This window comes from Agelaius tricolor, unplaced genomic scaffold (genome assembly GCF_023055355.1).
Source record: "Agelaius tricolor isolate 1412-34295 unplaced genomic scaffold, bAgeTri1.0.p SCAF_5, whole genome shotgun sequence".
Taxonomy (NCBI): Eukaryota; Metazoa; Chordata; class Aves; order Passeriformes; family Icteridae; genus Agelaius; species Agelaius tricolor.
In genome coordinates, this window is record NW_027269265.1 from 10,211,272 (window position 1) to 10,228,806 (window position 17,535).

The window sequence follows — 17,535 nt, forward strand, 5'->3', positions numbered from 1 at the left end:
GATGACTGTATCTAGCTTCATAGCACTCTTTAAAATTTTTAATGGTTCATTTCCACTCTTTTCCTGCTTTCCAGTCCCTTCCCTTCATAGCAAAAGCCTCTTTAGTCTCCTTTATTTGAAGGACAGCAAACCACATCCCCTGTTCTCTTTGCCCATTGCTGAAGCTGTGTAGCCTCAGGGCAAGCTCTCTGTGCTCTCCCTGGTGCTCTGCCCTGCTCTGTGTTTTGCTAAATCAGCATTCTTCATGGCTTGCTGGATTGCTGCTTCTCATGTCCTGTGTCCCTGCTGCTGGGCTCTCAGCTCAGCCATGATCCTGAAGGGCACCTTCAGCTCTTTTCATCCATTCAGATGCTACTGCTCTTCTGAGGTGATCTTTTGTTCAGTTACAGCTTCACAGGGTTTTGTTCCTGTCTTTTTGCTATTTCTCACATTTTTCTGCTGTCCTCAGACCACTGCCATGACACCCACTCTTCCTATGGCTGAATTTTTCCTTTGCTCTGTTCCATGTGAAAGCAAGCCAGGTGAAGTGACACTGTCCAGAGGCCTCTGTTGTGTGGCTGCTCTCAGCAGTGAGTGATGCTCACTTGTATCACACACTCATGGAGCTCTCCCCTTTGCCCTCCTCCTGCTGCTGGCCCAGACAGGAACTCCACATCTTTCTGTGGGGTGACATTGCTCAGGTCTCTTTTGGCCAGGACCCCTGTGTTTGTGAAGCAGCTGCCTCCTCTGCTTGTCCCCAGTCATGCTCCTTCAGGACATTCATCCTCTTTCCATGTGGAAGCATGCAGCTGGGTAGCTGAAAGCTTTGTCTGGCTGTAAACTGCCTCAGCTGGAACTGTGGCAGATTTCTCAAGGGACAACTGAGTATGACTCAAGGAAAAGAGACCCTGAGTGACTGCCTGGGGAAGTTCCAGAGGAGAACAGGCACAGCTTGAAGCTGAAGGAAGGAGAGTGTAAGCAAGCAGAAAGGATGAGTTGCTTTCAGTGCCTTCTGCAACCCCTTCAGATGTCTCAGGGGCCCTTGTGCAAATAGCACAAGTTGTGTCTAAATAATTTTTCTAAAATGTCTTAATTCTCTGTATTTGGAAATGACCTCACAGCTTCTTTTAATAAAATCCAACCAGGAAGCTTTGTGTCCTCCAAGGAAAAAGTGACAAGCAGGGCCACCTCCTCCCTCAAACCCTTACCCCTTCTGTGCCTCCTCCCTAATAACTTCAATAAAGGTCAACTAATGCAGCACAGGTGCCACTCCAGTTCTCTTCTGTTCCTGCCCTTTGCAGCTGGGCTGCAACTGCAGCCAAGGCAATGCTCATCCCATTGTGCTGCCTGGGAAAAGCAGCCACAGAGATGCAGCTGCTTCATGGAGTCATCAAACTCTACCTGGATATTCATTTACAGAAGAGCCTCAGCAAATGCTGGGCTCCAATCCCAGGAGTTTGCCTTGCTGTGAGCCATGTCCAGAACAGTGTGAAACCTCTGAAGGCTCAGTCATATTTTGATATTTTGATCAAAATATGAGTCAGTGATATTTTGATCACCCTTTTTTTGCAACTTGCAATTGCTTTCTGGAACAGCCCTGACGTGTTATAAGTCACAGATGGGTCTGCAATCAAAGTTTCAGTTTACCTGGTGAAAAAGACTTTTACCAAGAAACAAGGAACATTTTGCCTGCTCAAGTGTTGTGTCATTACCCCATTGGTTTGTTGGTTATTTCTCTCCAGCTGAGTCAGAGTACATTGCAGTTTGTCTCCTGGCTCATGAGCACACACAAACCCTGAAATCTCAAATGCAGCTGAGCCCCACTGAGGCTCACAGCCAACACTCAATCACTCCAGCTCCTGCCCCATCCCTCAGTCCCACCCCCAGCACAGCCCAGGATCTCCACCTGACCCAAGGGCAGTTTTGGGCTACAAACCCTCATAGGAACCCAACACCCTGTCTATTGAAGCCCTGTGTCAAAAGTGTTGAAATGTGCTTAAGTTTTAATAAATGCAATTTAAGAACCTTCCCTTTATAGAGCTTTATTCATCTTTGGGTTTCACAACTGAGATTTGTATTTTATACAAGGAAAAAAATGGAAGTAGTTTTTACAAAGAAGATTTACAGTCTAGAATGTATTAAGTCTTTATCCTGCAAGACTACTTAATTATTCTTCTACACTTTGAAAAGAAATGTTAACACTTGAGAAACTATGGTTCCCTAAATATTTCTCATGTACAAGCAGATGTAACCAAGGAAGTGTTGCAACTTCACTGTGAGCACAAGCACCCTCCCAGCGTGGGCCTTTGGACCTCTACCAGACCCCCACACTCTGTTTGGCTTCTTGCTTTGTTGTTTCAGGTTTTCTAACAACTGACCTTAACTATTGAGTGTACTGGCACAACTGTGAATGGTTTTAGGGGAAAAAATAATCCAATGGAGATGTTTGAGATACTCCTTAATTCTAAATATTTACACACACACCCACCCCTGTGTACTTCTGTAAATCCATGACATCTGTTAACTTTTATTCTCTCAGTACAGACTAACATGACCAAGAATGCCACTCTCTTGGCAGCCTTCAGACACAACATGTGACCTACATAACAAAAACCAACTATCATCAACTACTGTAAACACAACTGTCAATGCAGCACTGCACACACCTTTTATTAGGTATTTACAACAGAATCATACCATCTGCAAAATCTCTGGATTCAAATTATACAATTTAAGTACAAATACTTCTCAAGCTCAAAACCATTTTAATTTACTAATTAAGGAGTGCTTGGGGGATGAAAGTGTCATTTAAGTACAAACTGTAGATAACTGACTCTTTTTGCATTGTGTAAGTGCAGGCACACCACAGCAACAGGTCAGTTACTCCTCCAGAAGAGGAGCAAATCATGGAACAATTACATTTTACAAGACTATTCAGTAAGAGCTAAACTCAAGAATGAATATTGCCAATATAAGCACACAGCCAGAGACAGAAGGGAACAATTCCATGTACAATCCATCCCACATCCTGCTGTACACCAGACTCATGGGGGACAATCTGAGGCCCAATGTGGAGTCCTCATTACCTTTTTATTCAAGTTCACCCTTAAAATTTTAGTCAAGGCCAAAAATGCCAGATTAAAAACACAACTGCACTGTTGCAGTTTTCCTAACAAGGTGTCTGTCAATTCTGAAGGTCTTTTCTGGTTTTCTATTTCATCAGAGCTGTTGATTTAATTTGGTGCTGAAGACATCCCAGAATTATACAACTGGATATTCTGGATATATTCTTTATGCAGACTCTTAGCTCTAACTACAACCTTACAAAAGGAAATCCAGAAAGAAAATCTTGCACAAAAGTGAACTGAGAAGATGTGTGAAATATAAGTGTACATAAACCATGTCCTGACAGTAACTCATCTATGCTTCAAACACAGGGAATGTTGACTTTGGTTTGGTTTGGGTTTTTTAGAAGTTCTCAAACTGCTAACAGCTCACTGGCTCCTAACAGTAAGGACTTGGCTACTGTTCTCAGGGATTATGGATTAAAGAAGTCTTGAAATTTGTTTCTTCTCAGAAAAAAAAAATGAACCTCTCAAATATAAAAGTTGTTTAATATGCATTAGCTCAACAACTTAACTTTCCATCACACTTTAAAATATTATAAAAAGGATTAAAACATTTAGAAGCACAGTATTAGTAATGCCACCACCAGCAAGATCTTGACCAGGAAATTTCCCTCACCATCACCCTCTACAAACCACAGTCTTGCACTTTGAAACTTACTGTACATTGTCATTTGGCATGGTTACATAATTTATTGCTTATTTACACAGGGCTGGGGGCTTGAGAGATTGTAAAAAATCATTCTGTTTCAAAGCTGAATGTGGGAATCCCATCCTTCAGTTTAAGTAATTCCTTACTACCAAAACAGTTCTGTGTCTGAATAGTTCTGTGGGGTTCTTTTGGAAGCCAGACTCCAGTGGGGTTGGGGCTGCACATGGGCACCCCTGGCCTGGCAGCTGACACGGCTCTTTGAGCAAAGCCAGCTCAGTCTGCCTCTGTGCAGGGAGCCCAGTCAGCCAGCAGGGGCACTGAGCACGTTGTACTTTAGGGGGGGAAAAGAAGTATATATATTACATATTCTTTTAATATAAAAAGCTCTTAATAAAAAGATTAAAACTCAAGAGTCAACATTATATGAGTATCTATTGTTAAGATAAACGAGCAACAACCCGTTCCTGCTCGAGTTCATTAAGGAATTGCACTATGTGCTAAAACTTCTACAAAATTATTAGCAGCATTGTCTCTCACCATTCCTACACTGTCTCTAAAGCAGGTGCACCATGCACGGCTTCCTTTGCAGAGATGCTCAGACGGTACCTCCTGGTAAACATTGTTAAGTGCATTACACAGACAACTTCTGCATCAGTTACTGTAACCAACTTAAAACCAGGTGCAAACCCAGTCAAAAACTCCTACTAAGTACTAATTCTAATTACTTTTCACAGCCTGTTCAAATACTAAAACTTTCCTATGTTCCTATATTTTACCTTCTTCAGTTGGTGCTGACTTTGAATGAATTTTCCAGCTTTTCCCAAAGTTAATTTTGTTCGACATTTTCCAACTCACAACTATGACCACAAATACATTTTTACACACACTGCTTGTTTTTTTTTTTACTTTCTTATCCAACTTCACACAAATAGGAATTTTTACAGAAGATGAACAAAATTACAAGCTTTACAGAAAAGCAAAAGGAAATCCTAAGGCCTATAAAATCCTTAAAACATACATACATACTTTGTTCCAGCAGCAGTCCTGTGTTCAGACAGCATATATATATTAACCTGTAACATGGATATGTGGTCACACAGGTCACTTACAGCCTCTGAGTGCTTCCACGAGGGCCTTAGCAGGGAGTGGTCCTTGCAGAGCAGCCACTCCACAGTGGGACATCCTGGCGTGCAGTGCCTGCTTCTGCTGTCACCAGCTGGTGTGGAAAAAGGCAGGATTTGGGATCAGCATAAGGAAATGTTGGGCACTTTCAGCAAACAGAGAATGGGATTGTGAATTCCAGTGGACAAGCGAGAAAGTCAACCTGAGGCTCGATGCTCCCCTGAGAGCAGCAGCAGCTGCTCTGGGACAGTTGCAGTCCAAAACTTGAGTATTTCTTCAATCACACAAAGATTTTTTTCCATTTCTCCTGATGTACAGAAACCATCCTATATCCATTGACTATTGTGCCCTAAGACTTACAATATCAGAAGTTATGGTCACAGGTGTTGCTGTTTATTCTATCTAAATGTAACTCACCCCCAGCCATCACTTCTGCAGGATTTAACAGCTCAGTCTAGTGGTTAAGTCAGTCATGTCTAAGTGCTGTTTTGCTAGCCAAGGCTTCTACCATTACAAGAATCAGTGGTGCAAGGGCAAACCCCACCACTACAGAATGCTGAACTGGAATTTCTACAGTAATGCACATAAATTTATCCATTTCTCATTCCAGCACTGCATGGATTTACTGCCACACAGGTTCTTTATATTTTCCAACACCAATGCATTTTGGTACACATTGAATGTGTTTGGTTTTTTTACTCTTTTTTTTTTTGGCTGCTGTAATAGTCAGATCTATTAAAGAAGTTTATGTAAGTAGCATGAACGGGGGCAGTGCAAGGAGCAATACCTATCTATAGTTTTCCCTTAGAAGAAAACACTCACTAATGCTGTGTTTAAAATTGTCCCTATTTAAAAAGTAAAAACAGCAGTCCATTGGAAAAAAACCAACAACATCTACAAACTAGGTGTTCCTATGGACAAGGATGAGGAACCAAAGCTTTGAAGGTCTCAGTGCTTCTTTATTCACAAGGAATATTAGCTAGCTTCTGTCCCAGCTCTCAGTGTGCCAGGTCAGAATGACTGACACTCAGAGCTCGCGAGTCTGTCAGACAATTATTTCGTTCCTGCGTGAAGGGGAAAAAAACAAACAAAGAAATTAAGCAGATGTCCAGATAGTTCAAGCAAACAAACAAAGTACCAGTTTTAACAAATGGGAACAAACATAGGCAGCTACTGAGAACCGTTCATGCTGGATAGGGGGATGCTTTCCAGAGTCCAATAAACATCTTTTTCCCCAATTTTTAACTAGCAATACTATAAAGCATAAACACCCTTACAATCCAGCCTAAGCCTTCCCAGAAATGCAAGAGCCCATTTATGGGAATTGCCATGGGTATGGATAGTGGAGGGACCACAGAAGTTCACAAGAAGAAAGAACTGATTTTACTACTGGGTTGTAGACACTAACAAAAAGCCCCTCCTCTGGAAGTGACATCAATTTAACACACACTGGGGATCCATCCAGGCAGGGGCACTTGGGACACGGCTCTTTGACACCCTTGGCACTGCTGCTGCAGAGAGTTGTGCTTTACCCTGCACTGGTTTTGGCTGAACTTCACCCTGAGCAAAGTTTTGCTCACACTTCCAGCCACAGAGAACTCTGCAGAGCATTCATCAGGATCACACAGCTCCACCACCTTTACACCACTGGGGAGTACAACAAGAGCCACAGCTGGGGCTTTCCTGCTGCTACTTTAGGAGATGGTGATGAAGATCCTCACCTACAGTTTTGTTAGTAGAGAAGCAATTTTATCTTCCTAAAATTAGTAGCAGTTACTGTGTTAGTAAAACACACAGCAGTGTTTAGAAGAACATTGCTCACTCATTTGACAATTTAAACAGTGATTTGTTAGGTAAAAACAGGCAATGAGGAGTAGCACTTGGGCACACCATGAACAGTTAAGCAAAGTAAGTTTTTATATTAGCAGAAGCACAACACAGATCAGACAAACTTTTGAGACTGCTCCTGTGCAACCTCAGAAACAACTGAAGTGTTTAAGGGCACCTGGTAACATACAGCAATTACAATGACAGGGCTCCTTGCAATAAACAGACTGCAGTAAAAAATATTGAAAATATTGGGCTTTAACAGTTCTTGCATTTTTAAGTTGCTTTTACAAGAATGTAATATTCCATAAGTTTTATATCCCCTGTAATAGAAGTCCAAAGCCAGGCTGCTTGGTATCATAAAAGCCAATGCTCTTTCCTGGTTAGACTTGAACTCTCTTAAAATTAATCATAATTCACAAAAGTGTCAGAGAATGATGCCTTAAGCACAGCCTTCAAACACCCTACTGAAGTAGGACCTTACAATCACTGTGAGGTTGTTGGGTTATTATTTATCACACTCTTTTCATCCCAAACCCTACTAACAGTATTTATTTTTGTAAGAGTATTGTAGGGCTTCTTACTTGAAAATGATCTTCAGTAGCCTTGCCACCCATGTTAAGAACATTCAGAGAACTGGCACGCTTCATGCTGCAACCAGGACAGTGAACATGCAAGGATAAACTGATCAGAATGGCTGAAAACTACAGCTCTAAAAACACAAGTACAACAACGAGCAATGCACAGTGAAGGGAGTGGGAACAATGCCTCAAAAGTGACCTGAGGCACAGCCTTTAAGGTAACAACTACAGAACTTCAAATATATTTGCACTCACTTCTAATTACATATAAACCCCCCCAAAATTACAAGCTCCTCAGAGCTTAAACATTTCAGGCAACTGATTTAAAATCTCCATTTTTAAAGCATCTCAAATTAATACAGTGACTTACACTGAGTTTTAATTAACTAATTAATTAATTATCTGTTTCAATTTTGTGTGGCTTCTTACAAAATTATCAAAACATTCAAACAGTTTAGGGAAAAACATCTGAAAGACAAGTTTGTTGTGTAGGCAGCATTTACCTTGAAAAAGCTACAACAGAAGTTAGTCTGGTACTTTCTGCCTCATTTAGCTAAGTCTTCAGAATAAATTTTTAAAAGCACTTTTAAAAATGTTTTATTTTAAGTATTTCAAAGTGAAAGGAATTAAGATGGGTTGCTGCTGTTAACTTTGGTTGTGCTTTTGGCTTTACAACACTCCAAGCAGTGGTAACAAGCACCCTGGAACACAGTATGGAAAGCAATGGAAAAGGGGAAAAAATTCATCACCTACCCAGGAGAGACTAAAGTCAAAATATCACTGCATTAACTGCAGTATCTGCTGCTGTTTCAAACGAGGATTAATTGGTAGGTAAATAATTTATCTATATTTCTCAAATATACACACAATTTAACAAAAAATATTTTCAAGTTTTTGCATCATGAAATTCTTGATCAGCCCTAGGATTCCTATCATGGGATGTCTGATGTCCTTTACACCAGTGCCTGTCCATTCCTCAGAATATTCTGCATTTGCTCTGATTTTTCATGAGCTCTTTACCTCTTTCAGAACTAAATGAGGGCTTTGAATACATATTTGATGAACTGGTCACAGGACAATGAGCCCCAACCCTGCAGTGCTACCTGCAGCTTGGGACAACTGGCTAAAGCAAGATTTCCAATGCCTTCCAGTAACATGGGAAGGTTTTTCCATACAGATCACATTAGATATTAACCAGATTTTCTTCCTACTGAAACAACACTGCTCACAATCAAAGCACAAGTTTGAAATGCTTTGGTAAAGCAAAAGCTTAGCAGGACAATGAACCAAAACACGAGGCAGCAGCTGCCACACAACACAGCCTGGCTGGTTCTCCAGCACTACATCTGGGTGTTTCCAAAGCCAGAAGCACAGAATTTACAATATTTGACATGAGTGTTAGCAACAACAAAGCAAGGACTCATGCATGGTGTACACCTCTCATTTATTCAAGGAAACAGGTACAACAGGGGTTATATATGGAAGTCAAAGGAAGTTAATCTGTAAAACAAACAAAATGTTACAGAAAACTCTCCAAAGGAGCACAAAGGTTTATGGAAAATATTCCAGGGAAACAGAAAATCCACCAGTAAAAGTTCACACAGGTATTTTAGGTTCTTGCTAAAGTGCCAATTAAAAAAAAATTATTAATACCCGAGATACTACTTTGTTTGTGGGTTGGTCTTTTATTTGTTTGGGTTTGTTTAAATCAACACTTTTAAGAACTTTAAGTCTGGCAATTGCACTTTTAGTTCCCTCCATGTTACAAACATGGCTCCACAAAGAACATGCATTTTTTTGGTGCATAAATAATAGCAACAATGAAAGCTTGTGTTTTTTTCTTTTAGATTAGAAATCTTAACTGTTCTGCTGTGTGGTCAATATTTTTGATGTGAAAAAATAAGGAACACTAATTAATCAAAGTTAAATTATTACAGAACTGAATTCTCTAAAGAACTGATACCTTGCTTCAGGTATTGCATGTTTCAAAGACCAGTTTTAAGATACTTATTTGTTTAAAAATGCATTTGCAGGATTGTAAAGAAACAATTTCCCTGATGAGTTTTCCATTTCATTCTCTTCAACCTTCTGTATCAAGTAACAACATGGACACTAAGTCCTTCTTTCATCCTGTGAGTCATTGTCATTCAAGTATTTCTCAGTCAGTGCTCACACCAGCACTGTCAATGCCTATTTAGAGAAGCAGAGTATAAACAAGAGGTGTAAATGAAGTTCAAAATAAACCTTCCTCGAGACACAGGCAGGGAATGCACTGGCAAGGAGGGAGGCACAGAAGTGTTCTGCCTAAAGTGGCTGCCTTCAGCAAGGAAGATTTATAGGTGTGCTATGTCTGTATTGAAATATTCAGCTGTCAAACACACTAAAACCCAAAGGTCTGCATGGTAACAACTGAATGTGCCTTTTGCTATACTTAAAAGAAGAAGAAAGAAAATTCTATTCACTAAAGTTTCTTCATAAAATGAAATCAAAATGATTTCTTGGAATATCAATATGTAAGCTATGCTTTATGACCTACAAAGCTGGTGTTTAATACCAGAAATTTCTGCATTTCTTATTAAAACCAGCTAATATAAATCAGGATTTTAAAACTATTTATTACAAGAACAGAAATTATAGTATTTATTGTTCTATATACTGAAAGTGCCTATCTACAGAAAAGCCTGGCAATGTAATACACTTATTGCAAGTTTTAAGAATAAATTATTCCTTGAGAACTATGGTGACATCTAAAAACAAGATGATTTTGTCAGAAAGGGAAAGCAAGGAATATCCTGCTTTGCTTTGAATTTTGTTCCACATTAATGCCTCCATCTGAGGAAATCTCATCTGGTGCTGCAGACCCCAGGGTGTAACTCATGTTAGCTTGGGGAGAGGACTCTGGTCAGGTAACACAACTCAGGTGCAGACACTAACAAGGCAGGGGAGTTCTCACAGGCACTGCAAAGCCAAATATCTTCAGTTCTATGTAAGCATCATTTTCTATACCTATAAACATGGAGTTACTTTACCTGCAGAAAGAGCTAGCTATAAATACTCCAGAGAATAAGGAATAAACCTCCTGGCTTTTGTGAAACTGAAAGCCTTTCCACATCTCACAAAAATGAGGAGAAAATCCAAATTTAGCCATGCATTCATATTCATACAACAATATACCTGAACTATGATGTATGAACTCTGGACAGAATTGAATAGAAACAGAAAACCAATGTATAAAGCTGCTAATACTGAAGAGAAAGAAGGAAATGTCCCTTTTATTCTATTTTGGCTTGCCTTTGTTTTCCCTAAAGTATTCTACATTTTACATCTTTCATTCTTTTAATCTGGTGCTTTCCATAGTTTACTCCCAACCTCTTATCTCAGAGGTAGCTGTTAATAATGGATCAATAAATGCAAAGGAATTTTGGCCTTCAATTCTATTCAATGCCTTAAACATCAAGTGTCTGGCAGTGGAATTTTAAGTAACAACTCTAAAATTCAGATCAGGCTGAATTTGAAACAGGTATGCAAGGAAGATAATTGTACATGTACTGCTGCTGTACCTAATGTTTTACAGCCATAAAAACAATAAGACAAAACTTCACTGGAGCACTTCCAGAAGCACAGTGAGACCCTGCCTCCAGGTCACTGTCTTAAGTAATACCATCATTATCATCATCCACTGCATTACTCAGATTCAGCAGCTCCATCACAAGCTACCCCAAGTTCTCCAATATGACTGTTTTAAAGCACAAGTTCACACTGGCAGTTTCCTGTCAACTAAATGACTTCTAGTTTTTCACAACAAGGGCAAAAACCCTGTAAAATTGACTGCAATTGTGTTGGGGGTGAGTGGAACACCCAGAAGTGCCACCATGAAAAGCGGCAGGTACATTTTAACATTTTGACTTCTCTGCAGCAGCCAAGAAGTGATGAATGATTTTATGGATTTATTAGAAATATTACATACAAATCCATCATCATATGGTAAATTGGGAAGAGTGAGCAGTCACACTCAGTAAATGTGGATTTTTACCAGATTTCATTGGAGCCAAAATGTTAGTAAGATGCACAACTAGGCTCAAGTTTTTCAACATTCTCCTCTGAGTCTTCCAAAAAGAGAAACCAAGAGAGGCTTCAGTTGGTAATTCTCTTTATGCTCATAGCAATATAAAAAGCTATATCAAGAATATATCAAGATACTAAGCTATATCAAGAATGTTAGTTGCAGGTTTAGTGTATTCAGGCTTTTACTGTAAAAACCAGTAACAGTTATTATTCTCCACTGCTGTGTGAAAAGAATAGTTTTGCAGGTAATTAACATTTATCAGTAGTTCTATGAAGCTTTTCTAATCTTCAAGTAGGTAAAGCAGCAAAAAGAAAAAAGAAATTTTTAATAAGAGTTAATTCTTACAAGCAAATATAGATCCTCAGATGCTACAGAACTTACAATGGAAGTTTAAGAAGTATTTTCCTATTTTATTTTTCTTTAAGACATAGCTGTGTCTGCTATGCAGTTGGCTAAGCAGGGAGGGGAACACTGCCCTGGGAGCTCCCCTGGGCTGCAGTGGGGCACAGAGCAGGGGACAGAGCACAGCCAAGAGCAGATAAGGAATTACCCTGGGTTCTTTGGTTCACTGTCCCGGGAATTTCCTCCCTTCAGTTTCCTAACCAGCTTCTCACTGCTGCGCCTAAGGGAGGCTCGGAGCTTGCTAAAGGAGCCACTGCGCTTTAGGGATCCAGTGCCATCCTGAAAGAAATGAACACAGGTGAAACTGCAGGAGCTGCTGCCCTGCCCCAGCCTGGCCTGAAAACATCTCAGGGGTGAATTATTACTTTTTAATGGCTATTAAGATATGCTTATACTGTATACATTTACCTAGACATGTAATACCATACAGCTACAGCTTTATCAAAGCAAAAGGGCTCCTTCCAAAGTGCAACAAAGATTTCTAAATGTGAAGACATGCCCAAGCCACAATTCTTCATTAATAAAGTCCCACCACAGTAGTCCAACAATTCACCACCACCATTTCATATGAGCACACCATGGTTACAGAGTACAAGCCCCAAGCAAAAGCATTCCATCATCTTTCTACATATCTACATTACTTGCAAACATGTTTAATTAACCCTAAAATCCTTAAACAAAAATATTTCTGATCAGAAATACTTATAGTCAAATTCCTGTGCTTCATTTTTAATCTTTCCCAAAAAAGTAAACCACAATGAAATTTATTTTTCATATTTTGCATTCATGTTTTACACTGCTGTGCTGACCCAGAGTGACCACAATTCTATTTTTAAATGTTTTTGCTCTTACAAAACCCCAAGAGTTTAGTAAGATTAGAAGTGACCACTTCCTAGTCTCCACAGAAAACCTATGTGATTATGAAAGAAGAGTTGAAAAAGAAAAAAGCACTACTAAGCAAAGACAGACACCTGAGTTGGAGTGAGTTTATTAGAAGTTAGAAAGACAAATACACAAATCACTGAACACCAAGATTAGTAGAGAAAAGCATAATTGCCAAAATCTCACACAAAGACTAAACAGCAATGCTACTTTAGAATAATTGTAAGTGAAGACATCCAGAGTTCCATATTGATGTTAACCATATAATAGGTCTCTAAATACATTTTAAAGCACTTGGAGAACATGCTTTACTTGTACGGGTTTGGTTTTTCTCCTGTAAAGATCACCATCATGCCATTTCAATAATACCTTGTGTGATACTTTTAACTACCTTTATTCCATAGTGAACAGCTACTTATAAAGGTCATTGTTACTTGTTTGGTTTTTTTTTTACTAATGTATTACACAGCAAATGGTTGTAATAACATTTGGTATGACTAGATACATATCTGGCAAAGCTACACAGGTACAGAAATAGAAAACCAAAAACGACACCAGCACTGAAGGAATGGCCAGTTTACAGGGAAGTGTAGCTCTGACAAGAATCTTAAGGGGTTTGCTAAAACACAGCAGTCAGTACTGAAGAGAGAAGTTAAAGCTTGAAGATGGTGCACGCCCGTCATGCAGGAGACAGTATAAGAATCACAAAAGGCATCTAGGCCTGTCAGAAATGGAGAGAGAAAAACTGAATGAAACTGTTGGGAAAAATTCAACAGTTTTCAATTTTGAACAGTTAGTTTACAGTATTTCTAGGTCATGTTCAAAACTTTTTTTTTTTCTAGAGTAACTGTTTGGACAGCCCTTAAGTACAAAGTGCAGGCCCTTGCAGTTACCAGAACCTACATCTTTATGCAGTTTCACCTACATCACTGAGATGGGACTGACAAATGAGCATGACTGATGCTGTGCATTCAAGTTAGAATTTGTATAAAATACAAAACACCTTTAACAAGAAATAGCTTTGCTATTACATTTCAGAAACAAACAAAAAAAAAAAGGATTTTTTTTCAGTTGACATTAACACAAAAAAAAAAAAGAAAAAAAAAAGAAAAAAGAATGGAGCAAAGTGCATTCATTTCAGCTTTAACTTCTGTCAGGAATTTTCCTTGAAACAAAAGTGCAAGAAGAAAGAGGTCTTCACCTAACCTCCAGACAAAATTCTCATAATTCCCTTAAGGAACTAGAATCCAACTGGCCTGGGTCAGTTCACTTTCACAAGTATTTTTAGAACATATCTGTGTTTGTGTCTATATTTATAATCCAAGTGGAATTTTCTCTACAGTCCCTAATGCAGTGAGAGGCAGCTGAATCAACATACCTTTAAAATAAACTGTGGTTCAACTTGCACACTTTTTATTCTTTGTACAAGTACAGAGACCATTACTGATAGGTTCATGATATCTGTCTTGAGAGCCTTTGCCTATAACAACTGGAATGAACAGTAATTAAAATTATCCTTGGAAATGGCAAAATGCCCTGCTACCAAGTGATCAGAAGATCTAAATCTAACTGAGTATTTATGCTTCAAACTCAATTGCATATGTTGTTCACACTTAATGACAGACTTCTGCTTTGCAGGATTGAATAAACTGAAGTCTAAATTCCAGCTAGGAGTATTAGATCAGGGAAAAGGCTAATTATTCCTGTGGTTTGCAATCAGGAATACCAGAGAAGTGAAAATGATCCAAAGGCAAGACAAATTTGGTAAGTATGGAGTCTAACTCTATACAGTAAAACTAACTAGAAAAGTAGGAATAAGCAGACAAGCTTTTGGGTACTTCAAATCAAAATAAAAATATCAAACTCCTAAGTTAAACACTGACTGCTTGATTAACAAAACACTTCTAAAATATGAGCTCCGGATTAAAAAAACAAAAACATTTCTGATGCCAAAGGAAACAAAACCAAAACTCACAAGCTGTTTTTATGGCAAAGTTTAATTGCCAAATTTTATGCCATTCAGAATGAGAATCACCTTATTACTGCTGCTTACCATTACCATCTCCTGTACTTAGTGTGCCACAACATCCCTCTGTCTGGCACTTATTTAAACAAGAGTAACTCTCATCTATGGCAGTGAAATCCATCATTTTCCCTTCACCTGGAACTGCACTTACATGCCCAAAAGCCTGTCTCTCTGAAGCATATGGATCAGAGTTATGAAAAGATAATTCCTCACACTACAAACATTCTAATAAGTAGCACAAGGATTTTAATCTGTCCTGCAGCAGGCTGCCAGATCAGTTAAAAAATGCCAGTTACAGGTACTCACTGTTATTTTTTATATAAAAGTATAGTAAGAGATCAAATCTGGGCTTTCCCACCTTCCATTTTTAAGAACAAGTACTTCCTTGTATTTTCAAGTATCTTCTGTTCACTTTCAGTCATGAACTTTAAAAGTGACATGTAAAGATGCACTGTAGCACCTCACTTAAATGTGTCTGTTTTAATAGTTACTGGCTGATTTACTTCAATAGACATTTCTGTTCTTTTGTAAGAGTGCAAAATATTACATCAAAGCCTACAATGCTTATTATGGATTACATTACATATGGCAGGACCTTAATTACATCTTCTGACAGAATTTTGTTGAGTTTGTCCCTTTGCATACTCCACCTATTCTCTCAGAGTCAGCTTGACCACTTCAAAAGAATTTAAATGGAAAAGGCCTCTCTTCAGGCTCTGCAGACACAAATAAAAGATTCTACACCACTTTATGAATCAGAGTATTTTGTCTGGAGGGAACACACAAGGGTAAAAAAACTACACAATATAAAGAAGAGGAAAGAACATCACTGAGATAGAAACACTTGCAGGGGGAGGGAGAGAGAGCTGCCCACTTCACGTAGAACATGTAATACAAAATACCTTCTCTCAAGAGGGGGGAAAAAAGAAATAACAAAGATGAGAATGAAGCAATGCCACTTCAGCACACTAAAAATGAAGTTTGCTTACCCTCAGATGTCAAATTTAGTTTTTCAGACCAGCAAATTTTATCACTGATTTTGATTCAAATATTGACCTAGAAATACTGTCTATTGCTTTTCCCCAGGAGGCCCTTTCCATCCAAACCCTGCATGCATTAATGTCTATAACAGAAAAAAGTTTAATTCATTTAGAATATACAGTCATGCAAAGTATAGTGAATATTAAGGGAGGAGTACAGTACACAGTTCTAATGCTGAATGGGCAAAATGAGAATTAAAAAGAGAGTTATTCAACCTGACTTTGGCTTTATTAATGATGCAGTATTAATTCACAACAGATGCTGATTGACTGTCTTGGCACTGAGAACACCAATGCCAAGAAAACAGTAATAAAGAGACAAAAGCAAAGATGGAAAGAACATTCTCCTTTAAGACTAAAGCACTACATGTTTTCTCAAGGTTGCTTTGGAATGCTAAGCTTTGTCTCATGTTGCTTACAAAAAGATGGGGAGAAAAAGATTGCTATTGTAAGAGAAATGAAGCTTCAGAACACTCAATATTGCAAAGTAGGCTACTTCCCCTCCCACACAGCAAAAGCAACACCACTTTTATAATCTAAGAGTATTTTCAGCAGAACTGCAGCTGGGAGTTAGTTAAGAGTGCAACATGTATCCCATTGCCAGCAATGGGATAAATCATGGGGAAAGGTGGTGACAGAAGCAAACTACATAAGCCAGGTAATAACTGAAAGCTTGCACTGTCCTTCAAATTAAAGGAAAACAATGGTTAGAGAAATGCACATGTAATCACATTATATATATACATATTATATGTATGTTTTTACTTTATGACAATCAGTGTAACACAGTGAAGCCAATATATGGGAAACAAATAGGAACAAGCCCTGGCTCCAGACAGATTTTAATATGGGAAAGCCATGAAGTCACCATCACATTGTTATGTGATGGCACTGCCTCTTAAAATGGACTGTACAGCACTTTGGAAAGCTGTGCTCCTTCCTCCAGCAAGCTGGGTGAGGAGGAGATTAGAATTATTTTAGTGTTACACTGGTCATTTTAATTTGCTCTGAGACTGCTAACACTCAGTATATCTACATAGGAAATGTTTTTTGCGATTCCATCTGATGGATTTTTTTTAAATAAACATTTAAATTACAAGCAAATACGGCACCAAAAGGAAAAAAGCAAAAGTGAGTTAATTGCAAGAATATTTCTACCAGTAAAAACAAACCACTGACAAGCAATTGTACACCAGACCACAACCAGGACACTCAATCAGCATTACACAACTTGGCCTTAGATACAACTGCTTGGGATTCTTGCAGAAATATCACCATTCAGGACAGCAACAGAAAGGGTATCTTAGAACTTTTAAATAGGATGAGTTTTTTAGCATTATGCTAGACAAAATGTTATTCTTCATTTCTTAATTGTTTCTGCAAAATTAAAAACCACGAGGTAGATGAAGCAGGAAACTCCTGAGAGCACAGCAGGCTGGTGAGCTGTAAGGGAGGAGCTCCTAGGCTACTGTGTCCAACTGTGTACTGTACTTACCCCGTTCCACTCTACGCTCATACTCACTTCCTCGCCGCCATCAGGGCCGCTCTCGTACTTTACCACATCCACGTTGAGGCTCTCCCTGCTGCGCCGCTTCTCCATGCTCTCAGGGTCATTCAGCACCTCGGCCACTCTCTGTTTGTGAACATTGTCAAGACCCTGAGAATTTGATAGAATGGGAAGAGGCTTTATCTTGTTACAAGCTCTGTTAAGCTACAACTTACACGTGAGAGCTGCGCCGAGCAAGGGGTAAAAGCAACCCGCAATTCCATCAGTCAGATTCTGCTTCCAGAGAGCAGCTGAGCTGCCCTTTCTGAATTGCAAGGATCAACACA

General features: G+C 39.0%; 1 protein-coding gene across 10 annotated transcripts in view; it reads right to left on the minus strand.

Annotated features, from left to right (window-relative positions):
- Window positions 1–3,576: 3,576 nt before the first annotated feature.
- KLC1 (kinesin light chain 1) overlaps window positions 3,577–17,535 on the minus strand; it is a 45,525-nt gene continuing 31,566 nt past the window's right edge. Inside the window, exons 13-16 of one of the 10 annotated variants that reach the window (XM_071426343.1) lie at window positions 17,225–17,335; window positions 11,903–12,033; window positions 7,290–7,356; window positions 3,577–5,942 (exon numbers count right to left, since the gene is read on the minus strand). In XM_071426343.1, coding sequence (XP_071282444.1) covers window positions 5,877–5,942; window positions 7,290–7,356; window positions 11,903–12,033; window positions 17,225–17,335 — 375 coding nt within the window. In that variant the 3' untranslated portion in view covers window positions 3,577–5,876. Of the gene's footprint in view, window positions 5,943–7,289; window positions 7,357–11,902; window positions 12,034–12,726; window positions 13,358–17,197; window positions 17,360–17,535 lie in introns of those variants that run through there. The other 9 variants (XM_071426341.1, XM_071426339.1, XM_071426342.1 and 6 more) reach the window with 9 other exon arrangements.